This window comes from Chlamydotis macqueenii, chromosome 7 (genome assembly GCF_036417535.1).
Source record: "Chlamydotis macqueenii isolate bChlMac1 chromosome 7, bChlMac1.mat, whole genome shotgun sequence".
Lineage (NCBI taxonomy): Eukaryota > Metazoa > Chordata > Aves > Otidiformes > Otididae > Chlamydotis > Chlamydotis macqueenii.
In genome coordinates this window covers 11138231-11160133 of record NC_141562.1, presented here as the reverse complement: position 1 = coordinate 11160133, position 21903 = coordinate 11138231, and the positions used below count along the sequence as shown (strand labels likewise).

Below are 21903 nucleotides of genomic sequence, written 5' to 3'. Positions count from 1 at the left end.
CAAGAACTTACACAACAGAATCTGGCATCCAAGAACTTGGATATGAGCTCTCAGTGGGCTAAGACCCATGTTAATCATAAACTAAAACACTTCCTCAGACTGGCTCAAGGCAAGCAGAAATGCTTGGGTTGCCTAGAAAAACTTCTGAATCTAGAAGGCATCGTGGGTCTACTCAGGTATGCTAACCCCTCAGTAACTGCTGAGTAAGTCACACAGACGAGTCTATGCATCAGGAAGAGTGCAATTCAAGGGATCTGTATGTTAAAATAAAAATAAAAATCAAACAACAACAACAAAAAAACACTTGCATGAAAGCAGAGGAGAGAGAGAGAGTTCATGGAACATTTTTCAATGGCTCATTTATTTTTCCAAAACTACAAGAGACACATGCTCTTGGTGACTCTAGGATTTCAACACAAAACCCAGCAACGCTTGTTCCCTGTGTGACCTAAACCTGCAGAGACCTGACTCTCACGTGTGCCTGGGTCTCCTCTGTCAAACAACAACATCCTACAAAGCACATCTGGTGAGGGAAGACCCAGACTGCCAGTCTGAAACCCATCAGCTGGCTTAGGTGCAAGAGGAAGCCCTGAGCCTCTCAGGGCTGTAATGATGGAGGGGAAGAGCCAAATATCCACAATCCGACAAGTTAGTTACAACAATGTGTAACATTTGTCCACAATGCAAAGGCAAAAGCCCCATCTAATGTGCACAACAACTCACTCAATTTGCTCTGCTGCTTGGCTCAACTCCAGAAAGCTGCTAACTCTAATTTCTATAGCGGCATTACATGCAACTCCTTTGTACATCCAAGCCCTCATGTTGGAAACGTCTCCTGTAAATGAGGGTGATCAACCTCTCCCTCCATCTCCACGAAGGGGGCAGTGTCCCTCTTGGAGTGGACAACACGTAAGGCACTAAAAGAAGGTGGAAAACTGCCCATGGAGCACAGCTCTGCTGTGCTGCCTTGTGCACAGGCAATTACAATCTCTTCCTGACCCCAGCAAAGTAACTTGTTTATGCTCAAGAACAAGAGACTGGACTTTCCTTATCTGAGCCTGAAATTGCAGAGGTTTTATTAACATTTGCTTGCCTAAGGAAAAAAAAAAAAAAAAAAAGAAAAAAAAAAAAAAAAGAAAAAAAAGGAGTTGTTTCTAAAAACCATACCAAACCAAAACAACATTCCAGCTCCAGTATTTTATTCAATGCGTGCTGGCTTCACAAGCCCTGGAAGTTATTATCTACATGGGAAGAATAAGAAATCAACAGTTCTGACCAGCAACAATGGCTGCAGAGAAAGAGTGTTTGGCAGCAGCTCGCAGGCAGGGAGGAGGGAAGGAATGCAATGAAGAAGAGGAATGCAACGCTCTGCATGACCTACAACATTAACAGCACCCTGCATTGTGGGCCACCCCATTATTTTGATCACAACCACAATTTGCTTAATTGGTATTCCTAAAAAATGACAGAAGACAAGTGTTTGCATCAATTAGCTGTCATTTCTTATTTTTCCTTGAGTATGTTTTGCTCAATTTTTCAGCTTCTTTAACTGGAAAGCTGTTGTAAAAATTAAGATATGTACCAAAGAAAAATCAGATGCTTGTTTTATTTATTTAGTCACTGGAGACATACACTCTGGTTTAAATTACAATGTATTATCTGACTAAACTGTTAGGGGAATATTTACTATATCTTTAAGAAGCCTGCCTCTCTTTCTCTAATTCTTTACAAAACGCTTTGAAGGCTCTCCAAATTAATTTTTTCATTATTAAACAAGCATTTCAGATTTGTTATCTTACCTTTCATAATGTCTGCGAGTACATGTAGCAGCACTTGTGCTTCCAGGGTTACCACCTAATTCATCATAAATATGTTTCCATTGTCGACGGGCTGTTATCTGTAAAAATGGCAATGGAAAATTTAATCTTGCATCTTTACAGATTCTACAGCGTTTGAGTTCACAACAACAAATGCATGTGTGACACTTTCAGAACAGCATGTACTACAAGCACTATAAAAGCTCCTACAGAATATATAAAGTTCACAGAGCTTTGGGTGTCTTTTTTTTTTTTTTTTTTGGTAAGTTAACACTGTGTCTGTTTTCTTTCTCTCTAAAATGGAGTGATCTGACTGATTCATTATCAAGTCACAAGCAGTACAGCCTCACAAAAGAGAATCTCAATCAATACAGGGTCATTAACCATCAGAAGTTATGCAGACAAATCCCACCGTGAATTATGAAAATGAAGCTCAAAACCATACTCAGCACAAATAATGGTTACATAGTTATTTTAACTGAATTAGAGAAAATAAATCTGCTGCAAAACCCAAATCCACCACAGAACTCTGTAAATCCACAAAAGCATAGTCCGTAACTCTATATGTTACAAGCTGTTTATTTTTATCCATTTATGTCAGTAAAATATATAGATCAAACAGTAATGAAATCTTAACATACTCCAATGTTAATATTTGAGCTATGTACTTTATTGGACCATGCTGATGAAAATAAACATCTTGTAACATATTGAATTGCATACCACAGTCCTGGTTTTTTGTACAGAAATTAGGATTATACAGAGTAACAGATGGAAGACCTGGCAAAAGAATTGTTTCTGAATACCACTTCATTATTTTATATATTCCGCTATATTTAAAACAGGAAGAAAAACAGGAATAGGACAAGCACAACAGATCACCCTCTTTTGCCTGCAGCTCATAAAAAAGGCCAGTGGAAAACTGTGGGGGCAATTCGGGGAGAATTTTGTCATTTTCTGTGGAATGCTGTGGATTTTAATATATTCAGCCCCGGAGGCTTCTTCGGAGTTACCCACAGAGCAGTCAATGGCATTTACTGAGGCGCTAAAGGCAGCAATCAGAAGAAAACAAATATTACACTTGCAATCTGAGGCCTGTAATTTTAATCTAAACAGAGAAGATAGCTACTGTCATTAAATATTACAGGGTAAGAGGTGTTTCTTTTTTGCTCAATATAAAAACCAAATCCTTCCTTTGCAGAAATTATTCTCTGAAGCCAAAAGCCTGGCTGGTGACTTATCATTTTACAATGTTACAATTTCTTCCAAGTTTATTGTTTGTACAGTTCTCCTTACAAAACACTAGCAGCTCCAATTCACTTTCAGTACCCGTACATAGTTTGCACCTATAGGTACTTGGGGGGAGGGAGGGTGTGAGGCGGAAGTATCTTATCTTAAAACTCATTTAAAGCAAAATGGACTGACTGCATTCACTAATCTTATTTTCTGTCTTCTGTAACCAACCCAAAGACCACAGGCATAAGAGAGAGTGACTACAATTCAAGGATAAATTCTGCACAAATGAAATTTTTAAATAAAATCAAACACTCATCTGAGGAAAAGTTCATTTTAAGTCTATTTTGTTTACATTCTTATTCTGTCTCTTCCTCAGGCTACCCACACTTTTTACCTATTAACACTAAAGGTGTTGAAGAACTGGAGTCCTATAAAGCCATAAAGAACATCACCTCTGAGAATACGAACAGATGCTCCTTCTGCACCCCAAAAGGTCAAAAAAGAGTTGGATGAAGTACCCTGCTGTGGAGGAATGCCTGGATGGGAAGCTACCTCTGGACCTACCTCCCACACCTATTCCACCAGTCTTTGGGACAGGAAAAGGACAGAGGCACGGCCAGACAGCCCTTGCCTTCTGGTAGCTCCCAAAAATCACAGAACCCCTGAGGACTGCTGTGAATGGCTTTATATCAAATCAAAGTGTCTGGCAGCCCCACAGTCTAGGGGAACAAAGATGCACAGAGCCAAGCTGGGGTCCATGCTCTGGCCCTCTGGCAAGCACAGCCTGGCTGGCTTGCAAGGCGGTGGGCCAGGACCTGATGCTTTGGCTAAGTACAGCGATGGTGTCCAGAAGCTATACATGAAAGGATTAGTCAGCAAGAGGACTACTGCAAGTTCCCTTTTTAAACATCCTGATGTGCCTAAGAAGCATGGTCTGCATTTTTAAAAGGAAAATGGTAAACGCAGAGCCCAAGTCTCATTAACTATGAGCTGACTCAAGAGTCGATATGCAAGCTGAAACATCAGTAAACACAATCATCTTTGAGGAGAAAAAGGAATCCCTTTGAAATAATTTTTGGTGTCTCTCTCCTCTAGGCTATTTAGAAGAATAGTATTTACACTAACATTTGCCCAGCTTTGTTCAATTCTGCCTCTGCAATGGACCAGATCTCCTTGGCAATTGGCAGAGTTGTGCCCTCCCACCTACAGCGCTAAGTTTAAATCTGACATTCCCTGAAACGACTGTTATTCTAATAAAGCCTGGGGTTGAGTTTTCCCCTGCTCTGGAAAGTTTAGTTTTTATGCTTAATAAACTTCAAAGGACTAAAGTAACTGATAAATTACACCCTTAAACACTCTGACCAAAATGCTGCACTGTGGAAGCTTCACAGTTGTCATGCAGGGCAGCACTGCTCAAGCGGGATGCTCATGCTGGCCACATCCAAACCGAGGACTGCCTTCTTCTCTCCTACAAGTCCCTCCAGCCACCTCAGTGACTATGAACTTTCTGAGGAGCAAGGAAAAGGCAGTCCTGGGCAATGCTTTGCTTATGGTTGCTGCTCCTACCAAAAATACCTGCCTCGGCTGCTTTTACAGGGCAGTTTTAACTCCGAAAGGGCTCATGTGTGCTCCCGGTTAGTAACACGTCCATGACCAGGCCACATGAGGAACAGAAAGGCAGATAACAAAAGGTATGAAAACGGTAAAATATTTTAGCTGCCTGGGCAGGGCATTTCCCATAAACATTCAGGAGCAAAGTGGTGGGTTTTTCTAAGGGCATGGAGCCATAGTAAGGTAAAACAACTTAGACCCTGCGAAAGCTTTAACAAATGTCCTGAGCACTTTCATCTCACACTTGTGATTAATTCAGCTTCAGTTTCCTGACATATGTTAACCCGCTCCAGTAGAAGACATCCAGAAGACAAAGAATCTTTGCTGCTTTAGTTCTCCAATTTGTTTTTCCCTACTCCTACCAGTATACACATCCCTCCCAGTAGCTGCCACATTTCTGAAAGTGCAGGATGTTCCAGCCTCACCCATTAACCAAGGTAACTGCACAGGCCAGTCTCATCTCTGACAGTTTCCCATTCCAATGCTGGCTTCAGTTTTAAAGTAGTCTTCTGGTTTGCAGACACCTCCCACAATCTGCTCCAACCTACAGCTTCACAATCCTAGAGCTGGGCTCACTGGAAGCCAGGAGCTCTGAAAACCTCTGTGACATCCTTCCCAATCAGTAGAATTTGGAGTTAAGCAAGAGACTGGTCTGCCCAGGGACCTGAGAGCAGATGTGATCTGGTTCCTATAAGCGTGGTATCAGGCAGTGACTAGTACTCAAGAACAACCAAATAAAAGCAATGATCTTATCTATTAAAGTAAAAGACTGTTTACACACATGCTTTTAATGGCGTCTTCTGCTTTGAGAAACCTTAAGGTCTTCTGCATTACAATCCCAACTCCCTTCCTCGTGAAAAGATTTCTTGCTTATTTCCTGCTACAAATCTAATGAGGGATTTTCTGGTCATGGTATGCGATGTTCACAATGCTCTTCAAAACAGAGCTCTGGGTATTATCTCTGTATGAAACAAACCCAAGTAGCTTTGCATTCCACTGATATATCAGTTTCTTTGGGTCTGCCCAGACACAGGACTGCTGTACATGTCAATCATTAATTTTTAAAAACTAAAGCACTTTATTCTTGCTTCCAGGAGGCAGCAGCTAAATGGGATCCCACCAATCTCTGGCAAATTTAAGTTGCTACACACCAAAGGTTAAGCTCCACCTCATTTTCTTTTTACTTTATCTTTCTAAGACATCTCCAGGTAGAGCCCATTCAGCACCACAGCCTTCTGCAAACATGCCAAGGCACTCCCTTTTGTGTTGGCTCAAAAGGAAAAATGCCACTTGATGACTTGCCAAGGACAACTCTCCAGATAAGTCCTGGAAGTTTCCCCATCTATGAACATCTGCACCTTTCACTCACTTGACTTAGGGTGACCAAGAGAATTCCAGCTAATGGCTGTTAAATGCCACTGTAGCGGAGCCCCCTAGAACGTGACATTGTTTTTTATTTCATCCAGGGATTTGGGGACATTTTAAATCATTCATACTGTGAAGGTCTGCTATAGAGAGTGCTTTCCAATGCACTCTCCTATTATTAGTAACAAAGATGCTCATTTAATGCATCTTTGTTTAAGAGAAACATGATCCCACCAATTCCAAAGAGACAGCTTCATCTGTAGGACTTAAACCAATTTGTACAGGTTGCTATTTTTATTAAGCCTGTATTATGTCCAACAAGAAGTACATGGGAGTGTGGTAATACACAGTTATAGATGACAACTAACTAAAAATTAGTAGTCAAACAGATAATGGACAGACGAGAAATGACCCTCACAAGTACTCTAACTGGAAAGCCCTTAAATACGACACACAATCATGACTTGCCACTACTGGATAGCCTGTATGTGTATGCTGTATGTACAGGTAACGCTGTCGCACCTCACTGGATCTATTCCAGCCCCTGATACATGACAATAAAGGAAAGTTCAGACAGATGGCTACGAAAGTTGTTCTCTGCACCTCAAATCCATCCCCTGGCTTTGTTATTAAGCACTTTTAGATGCTTAATTGACATGACTGGACTCAGAAGTCTTCCACTGCTCTGTGAATCTGAGCCGAAGCTGGAAAACACCATACATAATACCTGCCTGTTTCTCAAATGTGGTTTTAAAGCCTCATCAAAGCATCTGTACATGGACAAGGTGGACAGGGCAGGGGATGAAATTGAAAATGGGCTGACTATCATTGTTCTGCCAAACATGAGGATGTAAAGTTTGCAACTGCTTTAACTACACTTACACTAGTAAGTTTCTATACTTACTAGTAAAAAACTAATCACCTGACCACTCTAAGTTTCCATACGTGATTCTGACCAATCTTTTGTTTCGCGTTCATAAAATGGCTGCCACATGCTGACACCAAATACCTACTTTTAAATATTCCCTTCTTTACAATACTTCCAAGAGAAAAGACCCATTTCTATCTCAACGCACAAATCAGAAACTTGTGAAATTTTAAAATTAGTTAAAGATGATGAAGCCCTTATAATCGGACTTGTTCAAGTGAGATGGAAGAGTCCGTACAGATAGATGTGTAGTAATCAGGGTAGGTTCAAGAAAGCCTTTGCTTTGCATGTGACTTATCATCATCAATAGATATTGGCACTGTGCGTGTGAGCAGTGGATTTCATCATTATTGAATTACAGCACTCACTTAAAATTTCTACATCTAAGCAGACCTGCTTAAGATTCTGGAACTGATACTGAGGTCCATGTCACCTCAGTCATCCACTGCTTTGCTGAAAAATGAGACACCAATCAAACACAAAAACCTCTCAGCAATGCTCACCACGATAAAATACATACAGACAAATGCAGCTTGGAAAACTCAATGCATATCAACTGGTCATAAAATAATAAAAACCAGGGTGTGCACAGGTCAAAGTATTGCAACTGCTATTGGTTTAACATTCATGGAATGTAAAGCAAAGGTAGATCGATACTGAGGAAGAGAATGTTAACAGAAGAGAATGAGGTCAGGAAACCTCATGCTCCATATACAACTTAAATTGCACCACAACGGTCCTCCCAACTTCAGCTCTTCTGAAGACAGCACAGACACCATTCACATAATAAAAACAGGGTCAGGCCCATCCCTTCGGCCAGAGCCACTCTCAAACCAAAGCTGGGCTCCCATGTGTGTGTCAGAGGACATGAGCTGTACTTGCCTTGCCATTTACTGACTGGCAAGCAACGGCTTAGTTTCCTCTCTGTAAAGAATAAACAGCACTGGTACATTTTCATCAAAGGTGACAAATGCCCCTAAACAACAGAGAACATTTGTCACTGAGAAAAGGACAGGAGCTTTGAAACAAGGGTGGACTCATGCTGCTCTGGATGACATTCTCACAGTTGTGATCCTTCCCCTCTGATCCTCTCACGTTTCTACGACCGTTGGTAGACCTGGCTCTCTGGCCTTGTGTTCACAAACCCACCATCCTGTCCCTGCCTCTGCCTCAGGCACACAGGTTCACCTTCTCCAGCATCTCTAAATCCATCCCTCTCCCTCTCATTCTGGTACTAAAACTCAGCTCTCTCCAGCAAGCCACCGCTCTGGCATACCTGCTTCTGTCCTCGGTCCCTTCAAGCAGATCCGAAACGTTGCTGTGAAAATCATCCACCCCCCTGAGCACCCTGAACATGCCACTCTACCTTTCCAACTCCCTCCACACCTTCCCTTGTGCTCTGGCTCAAGTTCAAGATTTTAGCCCTCATTTTCATTGCACTTTACAACTCACGGCAATTACTGTTGGGTCATAATTGCTGTAACGATCTATCTAGGGGAACTACTCATTCATAAATACCCATGAGCACACCTACGCACACCCCTGTACATAAGCATGGTATGTGCTGATTAATGAAAAATAAAGGAACAATAAAAGCCAAATCAAGCATATATTTTTGTGGAGAACGTTAGATTTCATGTTTCACAAAATCCCAGCCACACCCATGCTAATTAACAGAGGCTGCTGATTTATAGAACAATATGCTTTATTGTATGGAAGGAAAACTGAGTTTTGTATTTTGATTCAAACGGCTTTCAGTTTCCTGATAGTGCATTTCTTCTTGTCATTTCTCTACAGCACAGATATGTCCCAGATTACTTCACAAACAAAGCAAAAATAATTTCTTTCATCCAACTGCGGCAGGAACTGAACAACTTAATCTGATCATTGTGTGCAAAGAAAATATTTCCAATGACGACATCTTCCTATGTCAATTGGTTTTTATTACAGATGTCATCTTGATGTGCCATATTAATGCAGCTCTTTCTTCTCATTTCAAGATTTTAATCTAAGTTTGTTGCTCTAATATTTTATTGGTTCAAAATACATGCTGTAAAATCCATGGCCATCAAATTTTCCTGTGAGCTAAAAATAAACTGCTCTTGTCAGATATGGTTAGCCGATAAAAAGTGTCAGAGACTTTTCTGAATTACTTTGATAACTTCCTGTTTATGTGGTACTGACCCTTGTCTAATAAAGATCTTTTACACTCGGAATAAAAGAAGATACTGCAGCATACTATTCCTTAATGGACAATGCTGATTACTTTTGAAAGCCTTTAATACATTTCCCATATTAGACATGAACAGATGTCAGGGATGTTGCCAAGTGAAATTTCTTTTATGCAATCTTGGCTTGTTGTACAATAATAGCCCTTTCTCAACATGGGAAAAAATTACAGACCCAACTAATTTCCTTGACAGGGAAGAGTTACATATGTTTTCCACTTGTAGTTTTTACAACAAGTTTACAATTTTGCCAAACCTGGAACTAATTGGGACCGTTTCCAAAAATGGTCCAATAAACCCATAATGTGTACAGCTAGCCTAAAATGCAGCAAATGATTGTTTGCTTTTACATTTTTTTTCTAACAAGGAAAAGTTAGATTGCACAATTATTTCGTTTAAGTTACTTAAACACTTACTGTTTCATATCCTCCCAGTTTTTGAGCAGCTTGAAACATAGTCCAAAGGTTAACTGTTAGAGGGACAATAAGTATTTAGATAAGCATTGCATTAACCAAGATATTTCAAAGAAATGTAAATTAAACAGTTTTAAAAAAAAAAAAAAAAGAAAAAAAAAAGAGAAAAAAAGCTCACAGCCCCTGAAAAAGCTCCCGTGAAACATTTTCCAAAGAGGTATTTACATAATCTGAAGAGTAAATATTAGCCCATACTATATATATATATTTAATTACATATAAGAGAACACATTTAGATTCCTTAATGGGACTGGAAAAATACATTGAGACAAAAGTAATAGGCTCATTTGACTTTGCTGATAAGAGGCACGGTATAATGACTGTAGTATGTTTCCATAACTTTGCTAACAAAAATTACTCATTGGGAAGAATGTTGCTGTTAATTATTTGTTTAATAGTGACTTCATTAGCAAGCAAGCACAAGCCACACACTGGCTCACAGAGAAAGCCTATTGATTAAACAACAATATCCAATATTTACTGCAGCTCAGATAATGGCCTCCACGATCAATAAACAGTGAGCTGCGTTCTAACGGCTCCTGTGCGAATGAACCTGGGGGGAGCACAAACGAAAATTACCATAACGATGATGGTATGAGTGGCTGTGCCTTGCCCACGGCTGTGGAGTGAGAAGAACAGAAGCAACTCAATTCAAAAGATGTGTTGGGAGATGCTTCTTACTTCTGCAGAACTTCTGCCCTCTCACATGCTTTTCACCCTGGCCCACTGTCCCATGGGGCCACTGCTTGCTGCTGGTGTCTCACTTCATTTTATTTTATTTGTATTTTTATTTTATCTTATTTTAACTGCTAGAGGAAAAATGGATGTCACAGCTCTACAGAAGATGTATGCACTATTCCACCAACAAACAGTGATTCCCCATAGACATTCTACAGATACTTCAGGCCAGATTCAGCAATAACGCTGCAGATCACGGAGGATGGGATCTCTTCCTCCGTGGGGTGATGCTCTGTTGTAGTGTACACACTGCTTCTCCCCACTAACCTATTTATATTGGCAATGTTTGCACAAGTCTTGCTGGCCAAATATGGAGCCCCGTCCTGCAAACATTTCTGCTCTTCTCAGCATACTTACTCTTGGCATTTAAGTATTTGCCGGATCAGGCCCCTTAATTTATAATGAATGTCAAGCAACTCTTGGTGTCTTTCAGCTAAATGTTAGCAGAGGGTCCTGACTCCAGTGGGGAATTTTAGAAAAAATCCTTTAGCATGTTTTTCAAGCCCACCCTGTCCCCATGCTTGAGGGACTGCAGAAAAAAAATGGAGGGGGAAAAAAAAAAAAAAATCCTCTTTGACACAAAATGTTCTGAAAGCCTCATTGAACCTCGTGCTGTTTCAAAGCTATCAAGAGCTTTGCTGAGGCCTTGATTTAATCTGAATCAATGCATAATGCAACGAAGCTGTTCATAGTACATTAATTTTACTTCCATTTCAAGCAGCCAGTTTTCAGACAAACACTGTAATCATTCGGAGTTATATAAGTTTATAATGGCTGCTGGAGGCCTGTTGCAATCAGTGCCAATTGCTATTAGGTATGTAAATTGTTATGTAAAACATACAGGTTTGACATTCTTCATCAAAATAACACATGGTTTTAATCTGGGAGATAAATTAGAGTAAATAATATTTCAATCCATGGAGTTCTCCCTTTAAGGAAATAAAGTATTCAATCTATAGATAAGGAGGAAAAATATCCCCACGTATAGCTTTTATTGGAAACTGTGAAAGACCTGCATTGAGCTGTAATACGTAAAATTTAGTTACAACTGCATCTTCTCCACCAACAACTGCTTTACAGATCGTGGCACTACAAACTGTACATGCCAAGGCAATTCTAAACATTGCATTCTGTATTAAACAGATACAGTCTGGTTTTATATTCTCCAAAGGCAGTAATTTATTAACTATAAACACGTTTTGGAGCTTAAAAATACAATCCCTTTTGTGCCTTTCTTGACCACCTTTAAATGTCTTCCCATAATATTTGTCCTTTCATAAAGAACATCTGGGCACAATAAAGATACGTCATATTATTAACTCAGAAGAAAGGCATTACAGACGCTGCAGATTTACAAAACAGAAAACTAGAGAGTTTTCAACATGCCTATTTCTAGTCATAATCAGCGGATTTAAACCTATAAATATCCAGCAGCAACTACCCCAGAAGAAAGAGATGCAAATCTAGGCATAAGACAGTGAAGTGCCTGCACTGGAAAATGTGTAGATACAAACATGGTCCCCCCATCCATAAGGCTTTAAAATAGGCTTTGTGTGCAAACACTTTCTCCAGAGAAGCCAAACCGTTCTAAAATGTCAACAAGAAAGTGAGAAAAAGGATACTTACTCTGCTTAAAACCTAAATAGGGTATTCGTTCAATTGGTGTTTTCCTTTCTTTCATATATTTATAAAGAGCCACAAGGAAAGCCTGCTCATCAGCTCTGCATTCTTCACCTACGGCAATCTTTGATTTATCCTCACTTGAGCCTTTTTTACAGTTGCTGTTGTTACTCTTGGGTTTGGGCAAAGCTGACTTAGCCTCACATTTTACCTGGGAAAAGAAAAGATGTCATATCAGATCTGGGTAACCTTTAATTTTCACTTAAGGAATAAATACCCTCTCCTGGCAGAATGGATTGTTGAAAAAAATGAAGGCCAAACCACGCAACTGTGATTGAGGGGAAACAAAGGAAGCTATTTATAGAGCTAAATGTCTTGTTCTGAATCTTAGTCACAACATTTTTAAATAGCCACATCTTTAAATCATTATAACCCATTGGTAATGCTCTCCAGATCTGCATTTTTATGACTATACGTTGCTATGTCACAGACAGCTCCCATCTCTCACATACACTTGCCATTAGCAAGTCTAATAATAACCTTCGTTACAGGATTGACACTGAGCATTGTCAACTCCCGTAGACAACCCTTGGAGCTAAGGGTGCTCAGCCCCTTCCAGGAACGCTCTGCAGCCAGCTCTGAGACGACGTATTTTTCTCTCCTTTGGCCCACCAAAATAGATGCAAACCTTGGCAAGCCTTACCCAGGCAGAACTCTCAGCACACAGGAGTGGAGATTCTACTGTAGCATGGACTTAAGTCAAGTGGGTTTGAGCATCTGTTGAAACTTAAGCACAGCCCTAAGCATTTAGCAGAAGGAAGAGGCTGTTAGCTGGAGCCTTTCCTGGTAGACACCAGCAGCCCCAATGCACACAGGTCCCAGAGCTCCAGGTCTCCCACCGGCCTCCCCGGCAGACGTGTGCCAGTCAGGAAGTCAACAAACTGGAACCGCTTTACCTCTCATCAGTACTCAAACATGGGAAAAAATATCCAGTGAGACTGGATAGCTTAATCCTTCAGGCCTCCTGAAGATAATCCTCTCACTGAATCAAGCAAACTACAACTCCAGCATTGCCATAATTTATGTATACAAAAACTGAAAGAGCAGAACCTTGCACACAGATGTTTAAAAGCTCTCCATGACCAAGATGAGATGAATACATTTCCAGTGAAACACTGGAAGTCCTCTAATACAAGGTAGTAGAGGTGGTTACATTTATTTTGGATTTGCACTGTCCCTTCAATGCTTTTGAGTGCTGCGAGGAGCCTTCTGGCTGCTTTGTACCCCATCCAAGACACATCCTTTGTGGTCCCAGAAGGAGCAGGAGACTCTAAGACAGTATTTGGTCCTTCAGGAGGACAGCAGAGGAGAGCAGGGTCTCTTGCTGAACAGGAAGGCAGGAGCTCTTGGTTAAGTAAGCCATTGACTCATTCACTCTCCCTGCTTCTAAACCAGGTGCTTCCTGGGTACTTGTTGACATTTTGGAAGCAATTGCTATGAAGAGCATTACATAAGTGCTTGTAAACAAACATATCATTGGAAAGACCACGATATGCTTATTTTGTCTCAATGAAGCTACCCTGTGTTCAGGCTCAGGGAAAGCAAAATCTTTTCTTTTATACTCCTCCAGGGGATTAACTTTGTGGAAAGCACTGACTTAAGATGAGCTGCCTCCATAGTTTTCCATAGATGTTGGACAAAGCAACACTAGCTTCTAACCACAGGGGAGAAGCGGCCACAATTTTTCCCAATGTAATCGATGCTGCTGAAAAATCTCCCCATTGGGTACCGCAGGGTAAAGGCTTGCTCCTCCAGGTAACACAGCAGGGATTAGGAAATGGACTTCCTGCAGGACTTTTCCTGATCACTTGCTGCTGAAGTACGTCCACCGTACTACTCAACATTCTCTGGTTGCATGGTTCAAAGAGATATTGTCTTCCTACAGCCCACGACACCACGCTTTGCCTTTCAGTAACAGATATGTTCATTGATTAAATTTCTGTAAAGATCCTGGGTTTCATCCAAAACTCAACGGAGCTAATGGGATTTTTTTTCCTATTAAATGAACTTTGTATTTCCCCATCCACTTTTCAGTTCAGAGCTTTAACCCTTTGACTTTTTTACTTTGGCTCCTCACAAAATTATTTAACAAAGTTTAGATTACCCTGTCATTGTTTTCAATGTTATACCAAAGACTGGGTTAGCACTCCCAATAAGAACCCAGGATTTCAATAAATTTAGGATTTTTAGTTTATGCTGGAAATTTGTTGCAAGCTAAAATTTGGAACAAATTCACTGAACCTGGGAACAATTTTTCAGTTTTGTCATCCACCTGCTAGGTAAAGTAAATCAATCTTTTACATGGATTTTCTTTTTCAAACTGGACAATTCAGAACTATGTTTGCAAAGATGGCCTGGGCACGAACGCTACATGAAATCAAAGCTCACTGCTACGCAAGCAAACTAATGGCAAGGGATGTTACTCCCAAGGAGAGAAAAGGAAACAAAGAAAATAACATTTTAAAAGCCACTGGGAGTGAGAAAACCCCAGGTAACACACAACCTTCTCCTCTCCAGTGTACAGAGAAGCGAGGTCGCAGTGCCTGCAGAACTCAAAGGTGCCAAAATGCAATGGACAGACTCCAAGCAGCGTTAGGTTCAACAAAGCTTTGATGAAGGCTGCAATGCTTCATCTGCTCAGCGTTTGAGGCACAAGCCTTGCTTTTGGAACCTCCTCACTGTTTAACAGAGATACGGATGAATGCCTTGACCAATGATTAACGAGAACCAAAACAGCCAAATACCATTCTGAGCAACACCGGTGTAAATCCAGCATAAACGTACCAGTGATGCCAGATTTACACCAGGCACCACAAACTGCCCTTCTCTCTCAAAACATTATTTTGAATCTTCCATCAGAGGCGTACAGTCCATGACCAAATGGCCGGTGAACACTCATGGGTGCACCTGTGTGTTCGTCTTCTCCTGCCAGAGGTCACGCAGCACAGACCACTGCAGACCTGCGTTTCAGAGGTTCAATCAGGTAACGGCCAGGGCGCTCCAAATAAATCTCCAGATCTGAGAGCACAGCAGGCCACCTGTGGCCGCAGGAAAAGCATATCCTGGCAACTTTCAAACAAATTTCCCAGATCTTGCTGTACAAACGAAGCGAAAGATTTACTTCAGCATTTGCACTAGGAGATGTAATGAGTAGATTCATTTGGGGACAATTTCCATGTTTAACCAGTTAATCCTTTCAGCTCTTCCAAATGGTCAGATCAGGCAGTTTTAAAAAGCTTTACAGTGCATTTCTGCACACGTTGAATGGGAATGCTCTTTGGGAGCATTCCGCAGGTACAACGGAGGTCATGCTGGAGCCTGCAAGTCCCAAAGGCCTGTCCAGCACTGATAACACGTGAGGTATCAAAGCCTCCAGAGTCCTAGGAGTCTTCAGAGAGAAGAGCTTGATACATGCCTTTCCAGGAGAGCTGATCCTGCCTCAGCAGATGGCCTTATATTCTTGTGATTTTTACATTTCCAGTCTGGCAGGGTACTCCCCTGAGATCCTCCCTAGGAGGTACTCAAATGGATGCAGTGACCAGCAAGGAGATCAAAAGCAAGAAGGAGTACAACGAAAGACCCATTTCCCCCAGCAGCACCTGCAGGTCCAGGACCCACATTCTCTGTCCCAATACCACTCTATTTTTAACAAGCCACCTACCCTGGAATTTACTCAGAGCTGCTCCTACCCAACCAAATGCTTTTCTGTGTCAGGTAACAGTAAAAGCCTTACAAAATTATCTGCTGATGGTTCAAGGTTAACACACCTAATGAGAAAGAAGGTACAAAGCTTTCTAGTCATTGGTAGCTGAGAACGTGAAATCCAGCAAGTTATTACAAGCACATGGCCTGTGTTGGTCTTGAGAGGCTCAAAACCAGAGTCTTCAGAATGCCACTTCTGCCATTTCCTGACCCAAATTGTACAGCCACTGCGTCTCTGCCAGAGCCGTTGCCCTGCGACCCGAGAAATGAGGCTGCTGTCAGACGCTGGGTGCCATGATCTGAAGATGAAAGCAGCACAACTTTTGGTCAAAAGGGATTTTAGCTGAAATAGGAATACGGCTAGGACCACTGCCAAAATGTTTCAGCATCTGACAAGTGGGTTTGTTCCATTTCCACTAGTGGTGTTCAACCATGCTCTTCACGGACCCATTGTCAGCATTAGTTGGAGATAGAGCACAGACGCAAGAGGAAAACCAATGGTGAAGCCCAACATGGAGCCTAAGATGATGGCTTAACATCTCAACTGTTCCCAACAATGAGAAGACAGTAGGTGGATCTCCATTCTCCCCCTTCCACAAATACACTTCCTCTCCTTCCCTACAAAACCATCGGCAGGGCCTGTATAAAAGGCAATGCATCTGCTGTAGAGGGTTTCTGATTCACTGTCCTCCTTTTATTAAAGTATATCCACAGCCCTGAGACACAGATTGATGTGAAGGGCCACAGTGAAGTCAGTGTGACTACATGCAAGGACATCATATCATGAGCATGTCTATTATTTATAATGAAATTAAGCTGGCCAAGATAATTAATGCTATTAATATCTGCACAATGATGAGCACGGTACGACTAGATAAATAGGTGGAATTACTTCTTATCTGAAATATCCTCCCATTTAACTAGTAGGGTGAGCCCAAATGTAAACAAAGAGGATAAACAATTTGGTATGAGGTGTTACTGTTGTTTTTAATTACCTAATACCTACATCTCCGGTGCTGAAGAAGCATAACTACTCAGGCCACCGTTCGGGGTGCTTTGACAACATGGTCCATGCCGCAGTTTGCTGGTAGTATTTTAACATGAAAAATGGCTTGGGGGAAGGAGGCAAACTGAGACATCTTCATACTGTGGATTTTGCACGTTCTTCCACGGAGCAAAAACATTCAGGCAAACTCTATAGTATCCGGCAGGACTGCGCCACTCAACACACCAGGCTCCATCGCCCGTTCCCATGCCTGTCTAATACCACAGTACAGACCCCAGCCGAGCACAATAAGGCACAAAAAGAAGAGAAACAGTGACTTAAAGACATCATGAACTTCAGCCTCTTTTATCGTCATCAAGAGAAGGCACAATTTTAACTGAACTCCAAGGAAAGAGGAGGAGGAGGTGGAATTTAATTTGCCTTCCTATGAGAAACTGAGAGCAGAACACTTCCACTTGACCTCTTTAACCTCCTAATCTCCCAGGACATTCACTGCTTACAACAATACCAACGCAAATGGATCTATAGATTCACTGTATTTCCTAAGAGATGGTCACAACAATGGAAGCATTTTTCAGATACACATCCATCTAATATACTGAAGCAATGGATTTGGTAGGAGTTGGCCTAAAAATTCAGTCTCTGCAAACCTGTTTAGCTGAAAAATATCAGAATGACAAAGTTTTGCCTCAGATAAAAATCTACAAGTACTGCTCTAAGTAATTTTCCATCTTTGCATCTTACAGTTTCAAATTAAATCATCTTGAAAGGAGCCATTTGTGCTGGTTTTTTTTAAAAAGATAAAACCAAATTCCTATTTAAAATCACACAGACAACATAGAAAATAGGATGTAAATCACACTACAGAAACTCAATTTTAAAATATTTTAAGAAAAATATACAAACCCATAAATATCTGAAAGATTAAGTCTATAAACACAAATCAAAGATCTAGTTTTTACTCAGAGTTTGGGCTAAACACTACAGCACATACAGAAGACTGTAAAAGCATGCACTGTTCAACAAACCCTGGAACATGAAGCTAAGCACTAAGTGTTAAAGAAACAGCACAGATTTTTTTTTTTTTTAAGCTTTCGTACTGAATTTCTGCCTTTATCTTTCTTTTTCCAATTTAAAAAAAGTTGAGATCTTAACATCAGGGTAATGTCGTTTGTGTGTGCTTCTTAGAAACCATTACCGAAGTGGCTCTTGTTTCATAGTCTGTTTATCTTCAAACTTATATTTAGAAGTACTTTGTAACAGGGTGAGCTGCTCCCAGGTTTATTTTTAATTCAAAGATACTGTCACAAACTATGTTTGTGTGTCACAGAATGTGAAAACTAACACTAGATGCCAAGAAAGCTTAAGCACTACCAGTGACCAACAAGCTGATAGCATTAGGTTGTTAGGTGATTAGAGTTGCTGGTAACTTAGAACACAGACATGATTTAAAGTGAAAAATAAAACTATTGAAAAAAAAATTACATTTATCTCCCCAAGAAAATAAAGTTACATTCTAAATTTGAAACAGCATGCTGGGAAACAAAGGCAGGGCTGTACCTAAAAAGGAGAGTGTACTGAAAAGAGTATTATTAAGTGATTTACCTTGGCAACAGCTTTGCTTTCAGAATTATTGTTGGAATCCTTAATGCCATTTAATGAATCTCTTCTCTGTGGGCAAGGCTTCTTTTTGCGTGGTCTGCCTTTAAGATTTGGCGCTGAAAATTAACGGAGAACAATTTGAGTGCATTGTCTTATACTGAGTTCTTAACAGCTGAAAGCATAATAAATAATTCCACTACAATCAGTCACAGAAATGTACACATCTGTCTACAGTAAATGCTTATTGTGAGATTCCCATCCTCCATGGGTTACATCTTGGCACACTATACGTTTCTATAGAATATCCCCCAAGGCTAATCTATTCTACTTTCACCTAACTAATTAATATAAAGCCAAACGCTGGTCTCTGAAGGACTCAGAGAAAGTACAAATATTTCTCCATGGTACAAAAAAAGCCAAAACAGAATATGAATAGGTAACTTGGCAATAATCCGCCTACTACATTTATTATTTCTAATTTTCAAGCAAGAGCAAAAATTACTAGTTCCAACTTTGGCAAACATCTGGTTTTGAAAATGTTCCGAAGTATTCAAATTCCTTACAGCTCCAAGAAATGTTTATATATCCTGTCATTCCTGTCAAAGTTCTAAAAAAAAAAAAAAAAAAAAAAAAAAAAAAAAAAAAAAAAAAAATTTTTTTTTTTTTTTTTAAATACCCCCTGAAGTCCTGAAATGGATAAAAAAAAAAAACCACCCTTATCAACTAGTTCTGGAAGTTGACAAGTCCTGAAATAAGTGATTGATTGTTTCATAAGGGTTACATACCACACATACAAATTAACATGAATCACTTTCAGTTTTGTCCAATTCTTAAGATAAAACAGCTCTGAAATAACACAGTGACTAAATCCTAACTGCTGAGCCATACATAGACTGGGATATGGATCATCGTAAAAAAATATCAGACTCATCTTTCAATAGTGGTATTACAATATAAATTACGCTCACATATAGAAATAACAGACAAAACAGATGTTTGCTCTTTATTACATGTCCTGCCTGCTTTTGGATTTAAAAATCAGCTTCCAACTACTATGGCAACATTTAAAATGATAAACAATCATTAACTAATAACTGTACCGAATAAGATAATTTCCTTTAAACCTTTAATTTCTAGGTAACCATTGTTTTCATTACTTAAAGGGATGATTAGAACAATGTCAGAAATCTAAACACCACAAACCTCTTGAGTGCCTTCTAATTGTTTCTAATCTTACATTTGTCACACAGTAAGCCAGTAGTTTCAGGACATTTTACATTTTAATTAGTTTGCAAACACAATAAAGGGTGCTAATTTGATTTTATAGTTTGACTAACAGTGTCATATTTGGTCTGCTCAGAGAAAAAAAAAAGCTGTGGGTTTAAAACCAAAAGTCCAAAAGACACATCCTTTTTCTTCCCCCAGCACTGACACATGGTAAATATATATATACACACACATATATATGTATGTGGGTAAGCCCGTATTTGTGTCTATATAAAAATGTTTATCTCCCTATAGAAATATCTCCATCTATCTGCAGTGAAGCACATTCTGCCTATTGAAAAGTACTGCAGAAAGCAATTCTGAAATTGTCATCTGAGGCTAACATGCAAGATCAAACAAAAGAGAGAAAGAAATTATTACCCATTCCAGTCGACAAACATCTGCCTGATTTATATCTGTACTCATGAATGCTACAGCATGTGACTGCACACTACGTCGCGGGAAGTCTCGACTTGGTGTGGATGTCAGTCTTACACAAAATGAACACTGAGAGTATTTGCTCCGTGCTTACAAACCCCCTCCCCCAGCCGCTCCATTACTCATCTAAACAGAGATGAGCGACTCGGCGGGAGCGTGGGACGAGCTCTGAGGACTCCAGAGCCAGCTGCCAGACTGCCAGCCCCGGCCACGCCGCCCTGCCTTATTTATAAACCCCGCTCAGCCCTCCGCCTTTGATGCCTTCCCCATGCCTACTTTTTCCTGCACATGACCTGGATGGGATGGACAGGTCCTCCACCACGGCCACAGCAGTCGCACCTTCTCTAAACAGGTACTGAAGAAAAGAGAAGCCTTCCCTTGATCTCCTACAGCCTGGCACACGTTAGAATGTTAACCTTCGAACGAATGGATCCCTGACCCAGTCCAACCAACGGCTGGAGAGAGATGTGGTTCAGCTAGGATCGTATACACTTGCCTGTGAATTACTTTTTTCTTCTCCTAATAAATGAAGAAACTAGTTCAAGGCTCAATGTTTTCCAAACATACTTGTTATCCCGGGTTTTGGCACTGTACTTTGCATCACGCTATAAAGCACTCCTAATGTTTTGCTAAAAGCTTTGAAAGCAAGAAGGCATTTGTTCCTAAATTCCAGGTACATTGGGCTTGCATACAAACCCTGTTTGAATTGGAGCCTTCCACAGCAGAACTGGCACAAACCCACTGTGCCATGGGGCATCTGCATTCTCCCCGCGGCTCCGGAACTGCAGCCGGGAAGGTCAGGCTGCAGCACGCGCGAGGACCATCCCACACGGCCCGCGGTACCACGTTAAATCACTTCAAGCCGTTCCAGATCAGAGGCACAATTAACAAGAAAGCAGCAATAGGAATTAATACCAGAAGAGAAGGTCCTTGCCTCTAGTGTCTACTCCATAAAGAAAATGTTTGAAATAGCCCCAGTCACACTTGAAACAAAGCCATTAACATTTGTTGCCTAAATTATTATAAATAACTGCATTATTTGAAGATTATTTATATTTTGGCTATATCCATTTTGTTCTCTTGAGCTAGGGAATATAACTAGGACCGAAAAAATAATTTACCAGTCACACACTTGTTTCAATTTTTTTCACTTTTTGTTTCATTTATGACATATTCATGAGCACACTGTGCATTTCTTGCATTTGTTATTCATAATTATTTTAGAGCAATTTTACACACATGTTGTGGCTTAGTCCCAGTCAGTTTTCCTGATGACAATGGATGTTCAGTGCGTACTGGACAGCTATGGCAATATCCCATGTTTTTTTTCCTGTTTTCTGGTGGACAATGACTTCTAGCATGACTACCCAAGAATATCTGAAAGAACTAAATTTCTTCACATTTGTGCATATGGCTTTCAAATTCATTTTGTGAAAGCATTTGTGACAGTGAGACCTGGTAACTTGTACATTCCCAGAAGGTGAGAACATAAGCAAAGCAAATTAAAGTAAAACTGAACAAATAAGTACAGAAAAAAGCGTGCACCTCACCTCTTTAGTCTAAGTGCCTGAAACAGGAGCAGGAGAGATACAACATACTACCAGCTTAAATACTTTCCTTCCTGTGCATTTGACAACATGTTTGTTTTTCTCAGTTTGTGTTTTTTTTTCCCTTCCTTTCTTTCCTTTTGGCTCCTGAAGTATTTGAAAGAGGGGAAAACTCACCTACTGAAAGGTCCACTGGGACACTGATGGGCTGCTGGGAACTTTTTTCGCCTCTGCTTAGGTGCGATTCAAAGGATCGATATTAGCAC

General features: G+C 40.4%; 1 protein-coding gene across 2 annotated transcripts in view; it reads right to left on the bottom strand.

Annotated features, from left to right (window-relative positions):
• The window catches only part of ARID5B (AT-rich interaction domain 5B), a 117034-nt gene that overhangs the window by 16857 nt on the left and 78274 nt on the right, over positions 1–21903 (bottom strand). For both annotated transcript variants that reach the window (XM_086752592.1, XM_086752591.1), the window contains 4 exons: positions 18390–18502; positions 12023–12227; positions 9602–9654; positions 1800–1897 (listed from right to left, as the gene is read on the bottom strand). In XM_086752592.1, coding sequence (XP_086608718.1) covers positions 1800–1897; positions 9602–9654; positions 12023–12227; positions 18390–18502 — 469 coding nt within the window. The remainder of the gene's footprint in view (positions 1–1799; positions 1898–9601; positions 9655–12022; positions 12228–18389; positions 18503–21903) is intronic.